The sequence below is a fragment of the Cydia pomonella genome, chromosome 24 (assembly GCF_033807575.1).
Source record: "Cydia pomonella isolate Wapato2018A chromosome 24, ilCydPomo1, whole genome shotgun sequence".
Classification (NCBI taxonomy): domain Eukaryota; kingdom Metazoa; phylum Arthropoda; class Insecta; order Lepidoptera; family Tortricidae; genus Cydia; species Cydia pomonella.
Window position 1 is genome coordinate 8,009,602 of NC_084726.1, and position 11,400 is coordinate 8,021,001.

At 35.0% G+C, this 11,400-nt stretch overlaps 1 protein-coding gene across 2 annotated transcripts; it reads left to right on the top strand.

The window, feature by feature from the left end:
* Positions 1 to 685: 685 nt before the first annotated feature.
* LOC133530978 (uncharacterized) lies at positions 686 to 3,971 on the top strand. Of its 2 annotated transcripts, none has more exons than XM_061869045.1 (2): positions 686 to 765; positions 2,919 to 3,971. In XM_061869045.1, exon 2 carries the CDS (start codon positions 2,923 to 2,925, stop codon positions 3,946 to 3,948), a length of 1,026 nt encoding a protein of 341 aa, XP_061725029.1. In that variant the 5' UTR covers positions 686 to 765; positions 2,919 to 2,922; the 3' UTR covers positions 3,949 to 3,971. The 2 variants fall into 2 exon arrangements, with proteins under 2 accessions (XP_061725029.1, XP_061725030.1); XM_061869046.1 differs by lacking the exon at positions 686 to 765 and adding an exon at positions 791 to 883.
* The last annotated feature ends 7,429 nt before the right edge of the window (positions 3,972 to 11,400 follow it).

Sequence of the window (11,400 nt, forward strand, 5' to 3'; positions counted from 1 at the left end):
TCTTCCGGCTTCATCATCAGACCTTGAATCCTAATCGTGGTCAAAGTTCATTACAAGACTTTTCTAACAAATCCAAACACAGCTATGATATGATGTTCCATCATGAAATTCCAGTTCATATATTCCGGCTCCATCATCAGATCAGTTCGACAGTACCATATTATTGTATTGTCATCAGAACTACATACAGCTGCTAATTTTCATGACGCTATGATCCTTGGAAGATGGTTAAATTAGTTACCTTAGATTCCAATACATAGTTACATACAGGTCGACCTAATAAAAGCGTGTTAATAACGAAACGACAATAAAATTTTATCTATGTACCTACCGAGCCTGCTCAAAAAAATTCACGAGAATTAGTTAAGAAATGCGACCTGTAGAGTAGAACATCCGGACATCATTATGACCCCACAGTCAAACTCATAATTGAGTTTTGTGTGGCTACGACTACCTATTGGGTAATTTCATTTAAATACATCCCCTAACCAAATACCTAATTAACAGAATAGTTACCACCCTATTGTTTACAGATTTTCCTACTCGATATGCTTGGCAATGTGCAGGAAACCCTTTAATACCAACTTTCAACCTTACTCCACCATAATAAGGTATATAACGTTAACATATGTTTATTACGAAAGATAGACGTTTATCTGGCCTCTGCCCCCCATTATGGGGTCAAGTTAACTATATGCAGATGCGTTGACATTAGCTAATCTGTCTGTTAGTGGGTACCGGCTAGCTGAGGGAAACACACACTTGGTAAGTTTTAATTATTTAATAAATAGCTTTATACTTATTTACTCTCTCTCGGTCGTTACTGCATTTTTAAAAGCCGTATTGTGTACAAGTGTCTTATTTTATCCAGCTGATAAAGAAGGTAGGACAATGCTTCTAGGACTCATACCTAATTAGTGTTACGCCGTCGGAAATTTCCCAATGTTACAAAATTTCCTTCTATAATAATTAGTGAATCGTCTCATATTTTTGTACAGGGGACGAAATTATTGATTTCCAAAAATGAAAACTACTTTAAAGTTCAATGCCGGATTTAGAGGTCTGGAGGCCTCGGGCAATAAAGGAGTGGAGGCCCCAAATTTTTTCCAAATAAAATGGTAAATTTACCGAATTCTCTATTGTGGGGGGGGCCCTCTTTTGTGGAGGCCCGGGGCAGTAGCCCCGGTTGCCCTCCCCTAAATCCGGCCCTGTTAAATATTGTTTATTTTTCCTGAAATCTTCTAAAACTTTTCCAACTTTTAGAACTTTCCGTACCTTGTTAGTGTATAGTATTTTTCTAACAGGAATGATACGCTGACTGCTATGTTTTTTAGTTTAATATAATGCCTGTGTTAGTGTGTTACAACAACGCTATACCCGTATGCAACATTTAATTACTTTTATATTTTATAAAACCTTTAGTTGAAAATAGACTATGCCATTTCGTTTCCTTATACGTACTCACCCCGAAGTTAACGAAATTCACATAAAAACATAACACACAACGGTGTATAAGTATTGTTAAGTTGCTGGTGTTCATCCAGCATTTTTTTTTGTAGCGCTTTTTTAGATCATATTACAGTTGCCAAGAAATATGAATATCTTGCGTCGTTTCTTTAACAACTTCATTGATTCGAAACCAAGGAGACAAAAGCTATCACTTCGACAACGAAACGCTTTGTCTCTTTATCACTCTTCCATATTAGTGTGACAGTAACAGTTAGGTACGTTTCGATCGCTAAAGAACGTAAGCGATTTGTACGTTGGCTAGGCGACCTGACTTCTTCGTACTCATGGAATAAGATTTTTTGTTTGTTAGAACTAACTAAATATGACATCCGCGATTCCGGGCATCCACAGCCGTCTCGCTCTCGCTTCCGCCCAGTGAGAGTGAGAGAACCTGAACACGGGGCCTTAAGTATTGTTTATGGTCATTCTATGCCTAATGTTTATATAGTCATAATATGAGATATTATCTCACTATCAACTTGGCCTCACCTTACGTGAACTTCTAGCTGTTTGTTGATTTCACTACTACTTAAAATGTGGCCTCATGCTTTTTAATTTTTAACATATCTTAAATGTAATGAACGATTTCTTACGTTTTTAAAATATGTTTTTTTTTTGTATTTTTAATGCAATTCTAAATCCCTAATTAATATTTATCATTAAGTCAATATTTATGAAGCGATGGTGGCGGAGTGGATATGACACCCGACTTTCAATCCGGAGGTCGCGGATTCATATCCTGGCACGTACCTATGAGTTTTTCGGAACTTATGTACGCAATATCATTTGATATTTAGAACTAGCTTTTCGGTGAAGGAAAACATCGTGAGGAAACCTGTATACATCTGCGAAGAAAATCAAAAGTTGTATGTGAAGTCCTCAATCCGCATTGGGCTAGCGTGGGGACTATAGCCCAAGCCCTCTCGCACATGGGAGGAGGCCTGTGCCCAGCAGTGGGACGTATATGAATTATTATATTATGTATTTCCCATCATGGAACAATGGTGTTCCGGACCTTTGGGAGGCGTGCGCGGAGCCGAAGCCAACACGTAGAGTCCCCTTTGACACTTTAATGAAATGTAAGGGGTACTCCGAGCGGATGTTGCCCTTGCCCGTGTTATGGGACGCACGCAGAGGCAGCACCCGCCAGGGTGTAAGGACTATTTGAGAGTTGATGGAATCCAAAATGAACTGGGCTATTGGTTGAAAGCTATGGACTAAACACTGGGTTATGGGATAAAATACCGAAATATTATATTATTATTATTCTATTGGAACAGAGTTGCATTTGTTTTGTTCCATTCAATTTTCAAACAATTTTTAATCAACTAGTAACAAATAGTATCTGATAGGACAAGCAATCCTTTATACAAAAATCGAACTTGCAACTCACCACTTTTCCATTTCAGAATCATGAAGCTTCTCTCGATCCTGCCACTGTTTCTAGTGGCTACCACAATAACAGCCTCGCCTATAGCCACTGAAGAAGCCCAAGCTACCACTACGAACTCTACTGCTGGTGAAGATACACTAATAATAACCGAAAACTTCTTCCTCGAAACCAACGTCAAATATACTGGACAGCACGATATCGTCAACATTATCGTACCTCTCAACAAAATTAACTTCGAAGACGATGACGAAGAGAGATACAATAATGATATAACAGTATTCTTTGTTGAAGCTGATGTAAATGATAAAGGCGAAAGAAAGGATCAAGGTTTATACGTTCTTAAAAATGGTAACGCTTCTAAATTATTAGATAACGGAAGAGACGCTACAGCGTTGAATGATGATAGTACGAAGGTATATTTTGGTGCATCTGATGGTATTTATGTTTATGACGATACAAATGGAAAAACTAATAAGTACGGAACTCTCGTTGATAATATAATCCAAATAGAAGCTGATAATAAAACAGGCATCATATATTTTCTAACAAACGACCATGAAGTGTTCTCTGTCGCTGACGAAGGAAAAAAGAAAAATAAAGTTAATATTAAAGATGTTAGAGAAATTGCCATTGATTATAATAGTAATTTGTATTATTATGATAGTAAGAAAGACTTGTACTTGTGTAACCTTAACCATGGTGGTGTCCAGAAAATTGAAGGTATACCAAGTCGAAATAGTATCAAACTGATACGACCAATGTTTGCTCAGGACGATGGTGTTTTTGCTATTATAGATGATGTTATATACTTGCTGAACGCTGATAGGACTGCAGAGAAAAGTAAAGGAACTTTAGAAGTAAAACCATCCGCATATGCCCCTGAAGCTACATTAATACATTATTATGCGCTTGACAAAAAAATATACGAATTCAATGTGCTAGCAATTATTAGTCCCGAACTTGAAGAGTTGATTGACTTTTTAAATGACAAGAAAAATGAAATACAAAATATTGCTACGAAATCAAGAAGTTCTTTTGGAGCGTAAAATAAAATGTACATTGAATTAAATTGACTTTTTTATTTTTCATAAGGTTCTTCTACCCTGGAATATTCATTAGTTTTTTTTTTAATTTGAAAACGGTAAGCATTTGACCTCAATCTCGCCTGATGGTAAGAGCCGATGCAGTCTAGAATGGAACATGCTTACCTAAAAGATGTCTATTCACTTTCAATTTAAAAAGATCCAAGTCATAGTGGACTGGGAATAGATTTGCAGGAAGTGAATTCCACTCCTTAGCCGTTCGCATGGTAAAGCTGGATGCATAATAGTAGGTCCGTTTAGTGCGAATCAGTTGCAGAGTAACGACGTAAGGGTGAAACGCAAGTCCGCGTCTTAATAAGGTCCGACAGAGCTCTCGGTCAGTCTCGGCCGAGAATTCCACTGAATCTCGGTCTCGTTCTCGGCCGAGACAAAAAAAGCGTTCTCGGTCGGACTTTAATAATTAGACGTGAGGAACTGTCATTATATACGTCTTATTTTCATAGAAATTTTACATTATTCATGACAGTGCCACACTTTGTCATTGCAAATACCCAGCAGTTAGCTTGGTCAGACTCTAAGGGCCACTTGCGCCAGCCAAGGTTAGCCACTAACCCGGGGTTAACCGCTAACCCAGTGTTAATTTGTACCCGGGTTAGTGGCTAACCTCGGCTGGAGCATGTGGCGCTAAACGTATTAAACCCATGAGTCCCACGAACGCGATATCGAGTCGAACATTCGAGTCTAACTTTAAAACTTCAAGGTCGTTTTTCGGCAGGCAATTTCAGCACGGGCGAAGATGAGACTTGTGGCAACATATAGCTATTTTATGTAGATTCAGAAAATACTCATCTGTCAGCTCCCAAACGGCCGAAAGTGCGTTTGCCGGGCATCCCCTTACAATCCTTTAAATGCCCCAGTCTCATCTTTGTATCAGGTGACGTAAATTCTACTTTTTTCCTACCTGCAGACGCACTTCCGGCCATACAGTAGTTGGCAGACGAGTCGTGGTTTCTAAGGCTACATACAAATTTCCATCGGTTGCCTGTCTATGAGACTGGTCATCTTTGTATCCGATGACGCAAATTTCACTTTTTTGTAACCGGAAGTGGTACTTTTTTCGTGCTTTCGGCAAATTCAAATTTTTTTACGAATATATCAACTTCAACAATCAAACAAAATCAAACCAAACTAACGTCATTAAATATTTATCATTCAAAATCATCATTTAAAAGTCAATTCCACCAGCCAACATCAGGAAACAACCTATACCTATATTTGACGACCGGTCTGGCCTAGTGACCCTGCCTACGAAGCCGATGGTCCCGGGTTCAAATCCTGGTAAGGGCATTTATTCGTGTGATGAGCATGGATATTTGTTCCTGAGTCATGGGTGTTTTCTATGTATTTTAGTATTTATAAATATTTATATATTATATATATCGTTGTCTAAGTACCCTCAACACAAGCCTTATTGAGCTTACTGTGGGACTTAGTCAATTTGTGTAATAATGTCCTATAATATTTAATTTTTTTTTTTTATATACTTACTCTTTGGAAACAACTCAAAAGCGTCAGATTACTTTGCCCCACATGTGGATAAAATACAACTTGCCCATTCGTTTTTGAACAATCAAAAGCGCCTTTCCTAGCGGGTATAGTAAAAATAATTGTGCTATGTTGTTTCAGTAATAAACAGACATTAATAATTTTTGACATAGTTTATTTATTGAAAAATTGTACTATTGCCAATATTTTCTCTTTATGACAACACTGTGAAAAACATTGAATGTCGAGCGAGTCGAGTGAGCGACGAGCACTATCGACAATACTGTATTTATGTTAAAATTAAGACCTGTAATTAATAAGGACTGTTATCCATACAAAGTTGTATATGACGTACTTTTAATAGTCTCATTGCCATAATCAGAATTTTCCTAATATTGATCTTAAAACCCGCTTAAATTACAGACGTTTCAATATTTGTCATTCAGTTCACTTGATGCCTTAGTAACATAAGCAGAGGTAAATGACATATCTAGGAAAAAACTATTCTGGCAGACAATATTATATGGAGTTCATTATCATTTACCTGTCTCTAGTTAGAATATTAACATAACAGATTACCATTAGTCTAAAACATTTCGTTACAATGTACTCACAAATTAAATAATAGTTACCATATTATTATTAATAAAAATAGATTTATAGTTCGCACCCAAATCTACATCAACATGAAATCGAAAAACTTCAATATACTACATAAGTATTAACTAGAAAACATTGTACAAATACGTTTCAAGTACATACTCACGTTTCAACTACAGAAAATGCAATAACGGCTTCATTGCCATCACACTTACATATAATTAATATAATTTTATATATAAATGCAAAAAGAACTTGACCACTTTGAAACCTGAAATAATGTACATCGGTTAGCACTTATGGATTTGCACACATTCCAATTTACACACTTCACACCTCAATAATATATAAGCACACACCCAAATGCATTATTGTTACTACCGAAAAATGGGGTGAATTTTAAGTCCAGGGTGATTTATAATTACGGTTTATAATGTGAAAATTATTATTATTATCATCGGTCGTAGAAAATAGTTTAGAATAGAATAGAATTTGTTTTATTCATAAACACACAAACAGTAATAGACATAAATAAAATAGAACAAGTGAGAATAAAGTGTCACGAAAGTTATTATTATTTATAACAGTTTAAAGTATATCAAAGTGACTTTATTTTTCTCTTAAACTCACCCCATTTTACATGTATTTATTTCTATTTATTTATTTTTTATGTTAATATAGTTTCTGCTATGGAAGATTGTATAGAAAATTAAATATTGAATAACCTAATAAAATACACAGTACATATTTATAGCTAACTTACTATTAAAACAAATGAAAACTAAATTACAGAGTGAACAAATAATATTGTACAATATTACTTTGACTTTTATGGCCTCCCTATTAGGGGAGTTATAAAATAGTACATGCAAATGTTAGAAATTAAGTTGACAAGTTAAAATTGCAATAACAAAAATAAAATCCTAGCTAGTGTAGTTATAATAAATTAAAACCAATTAATCACGAGGTGCAGATAAGTGCTAAAATGGTTATTATTGTCATGATTTAAGAGAATGTACAGGAAATAATAAAGTAAACACATTAAATCAAGACATCTTAGTTAAAATAAAATATAAGTGAACAGTGTCGTCAGTGTTGGTTAAGACTCAAGTCTTTGAGTCTTCTGCTGTAAGACTCGACTCAGTTTTTCAAACTCTTCTTCTTCCTCGCGTTGTCCCGGCATTTTGCCACGGCTCATGGGAGCCTGGGGTCCGCTTGACAACTAATCCCAAGATTTGGCGTAGGCACTAGTTTTTTAAGAAAGCGACTGCCATCTGACCTTCCAACCCAGAGGGTAAACTAGGCCTTGTTAGGATTAGTCCGGTTTCCTCAAGATGTTTTCCTTCACCGAAAAGCGAGTGTTAAATATCAAATGATATTTCGTACATAAGTTCTGAAAACTCATTGGTACGAGCCGGGGTTTGAACCCGCGACCTCCGGATTGCAAGTCGCACGCTCTTACCGCTAGGCCACCAGCGCTTCTTCTTCTTCAAGTCTTTATTCGAAGACTCGAGTCCTTTTAAGTTGCACTTAATAAACTCAATAAAGGTCTAGACTCTGGAACTCAAAAGTTTTTTAAGAGCGCAGTCGCGTAATAATGACTGGAGTTCTTCAAATTTAGACTTAAAAACTCGAGTTCTTACCAACTCTAAGTATAGTACAGACCTCCATCAAAAAGAACTTTGAATTAATATCCAACCTCTCAAGTTTTCACAAAAAACAAAACTAAATAAACACCACCTAAGTATTTTACACAATTCGTATAATTTATAAGTCAATCCAACATTCAAAGTTCCATTGTCTTTGGTGCATTTTAAACTTCACTCGCACTTCTTTTAATTTCATACACTGAAATGTAGAATTATTTGCAACCATTTAAACTCGACTTTATTGTTTTTTTTTTAACTTATTTTTTTTATTCAATTTTCTTACTCAGAACCGCACACCCGATTCTGATGATATAAAAATGCCACAGGCTTTGTTATTTGGCAAACACCGGTTCCACGTTAATTATAATAAAATGACATTTTATAGATGGCGACTATCGTTGAACAAAGGCATCAATATTTCCATATGAAAATGCGCTATGATTATTATAAGTCAGTGCGGCCAAATCTGCCCTGCTAACAGTAAATGCAGTACTTGCATGAGCAACATCGTTTAAATAAAGAATTTATTAAAAGAGAACAAGATAAACAATTGCATGCGTTTTCAAATGTGATTACTGCATTTACTGTTAACAGGGCAGATATCCGACTGTGATACATTCCGCATATGAGCATTTTTACCAGAGTACTGTATTGTGGCCGAAGGGTGTCAAGTTTCGAGGCCGGCTCCCTGGGGTTGCGTAATGCATCGCAACCATAATGTGATTTGTAATGTTGTTTTAAAATATATTTAGTATATTTTTATAATATGTATGCTAGATTTAAGGTATGGTAAGGTATGATGGGCCACTAGTTGCCTGAAATTAAGATTTTCATTCATTAATTCATTAGAGCAACAGATCGTTTTTATAGATTGTGATTTTTCTTTTTATAATCATAACGTTAATAGTACAACTTTAAATATTGCCATCTTTTGTTTGTTGTTAGAAAATCAAATGGTTGAAAATTAAGTGTCAATTGCAAACTAACCTTAAATTGTCTATTAGCTCGTGTTTGGAATTATCCCGCTACCGAATTCGCACTGATGATGATGATGACCCTAGCTGCGAATATTTGCGGTTTTCTTTGACAATCAGTTTACCTACGGATAACCCTTCGAAACAACACAATTTAAACACAAATTACAACAATTTTACTTATTTTCAAGAAATGTTTTTAATAGTAACATGTAATAGTACATTACGATACAAGTGCGAAAAATAGGAAATTCGAAACGAGTGGCGATAAATTAAAACACGACCGAATGGAGTGTTTTAAATCGACACGAGTTGCGAATTACCTATTCGCACATGTATCGTACAACGTTTTACAGTACATATGGCCCTTTAAATGTTCGACACAGTAACGTAATATGCTACTTCTCGCACTAGTGCTATAAAGTAGCCCCATATGTACTGTAAAGACATATTACCACTTAAATACCAATCCGCAATTCTGCAAGCCTATACATTTAATTTTAAATGCACAATATTTACCTACATATAAATAATTTCGCCGAATTCCCCGAAAATTAAAATATCCCACATATCAGTAGATATACAAAATCGTATCACGTATATAATTCGTAACAAGCCACTGAAAAAAAAAACGTGAATACCCAGATGATAATAGGATCTTAAAACGTAATTTTTGGAACACATGAGAATCTTATAAATACATTTCACATGTGAAATAAATGGATATATCCACGTATTAACTTTTAATTTTAATTTATTTTATAAAGAACTAGATTTTTTCCAGAATTATATCCGATGGCACTTCAACTTCAAATCCTTATAATAATAATTTAAATAGAATAAAATAATTACATGACTCCGTCATTCCGGCAATATTTATATGTTTATATCTGATGGAACATAGAACTGAACATCTAGTACAAGTGGTATAATAGTACATTACGATACAAGTGCGAAAAATAGGAAATTCGAAACGAGTGGCGATAAATTAAAACACGACCGAAGGGAGTGTTTTAAATCGACATGAGTTGCGAATTGACTATTCGCACATGTATCGTACAACGATTTACAGTACATATGACCCTTTAAATTTTCGACATAGTTACGTCATGTGCTAATTATCGCACTAGTGTGGTAAAGTAGCACCATATGTACTGTAAAAGATAATTTAAGCATCATGTCGAACATAAGTGCAAATATTTATTTTAAATAACAAATACGTGTATATCCTACCATATTATTAATGTACAGATACAACTTTCTTCAAAAACCTAGTAATTATATTTTGTATCTTCTTTGTATTATTTCTAGAGAAATGAGGATACTTTTCATATACTGTTTTTTATGCAAACAAGTATTACTTACACGTTTTTACTTCTTAACCAGAATTTACATTAGAAAGAGAACATGTAACGCCTTTATGTCTATATGTATACCTTTAATATACAGATTGTTATCCCGCCGAAATATGTCTAACAAGAGTTCTCAACGGACGGACCACTAAATCTACGTATATTATTAACTATATTAAATATTAACTTTATTTAATTTGGATAATATTTTAAGGGCGTGATCACGATATCCAGTGGCATTGGATTTATTGAAAATGAAACTTATTTCTTTTACAGTTAGGTATCATATATTTTTAGGTTTAATATCCAAGCAATGGTTATTTACGAAGTGCGGAAAGTAGAAAACTCGCAACGAGTGGTGATAAATTAAAAGAGTGTTTTAAATCGATACGAGTTGCAAATTACCAATTCGCACATGTATCGTACATTTTACAGTACATATGGCCCTTTAAATTTTCAACATTGCCACGGAAAGTGCTTCCCGCACTAAAACTACGCACTATATGTACTGTAATAGTATATTAATACTAATGTGTATTCGGAAAGATTCCAAAGTTTCCAACATAGAAATGTTTCGTAACTTTCATAATTTTGTATGGTGAACGACATTTTCCCATTTCCAATAAGGTTTCCTTCATTATTTCTTGTGAATTTTTCCGGATATTTCTGAGTACTTTTTCGCATTTTCACATCTAAGGCGATAAAAAACTATCTAATGCTTTATTCACTACCGCCCGTGGTGTGAAAAGTATTATTTTTTTCTCTGGCTAGTAAAGTGGAATTTCCAGCCCGGGTAATTAATGACTACATAACTATGGGATAAAATAAATCATGAATCACATATCTGTCTCTCTCTATAATTCTATGAACAGCACTTCAGTGTAATAATATTATTTTTTTTCACTTTATTGTATGGCATCTTTGACTTAGTTACTGACCGAATGATATTTTTACTATGTACAGTCGCCATCAGATATATCGGAGCGGCCGAAATGCTTAGAAATATCTAAACCCGCACTCTAACGCCTTGAAAATAGAGGCGTGTTCAGATATTTGTGAGCACCTTGGCCGCTTCGATATATCTGATAGCTACTGAACAGTCAGCAATACTATTAGATTAGCCCCTTTGCATACAAATTTCTATGCAGGGAGGGTACCTTTTCTCTGTAGCTGACTGTACAAATTTCCAGCAATTTACAGTATTATGCGGAGTTATTTCTAATCCCATAAAAATTTACTATAATTCAGGTAAATAAAATAGTACTTTTACAGTATATTGTTTTTTGTGCGGCCCGCCCTTATTCATGATGGCTAGTCAAAATATACAAAAGGTGT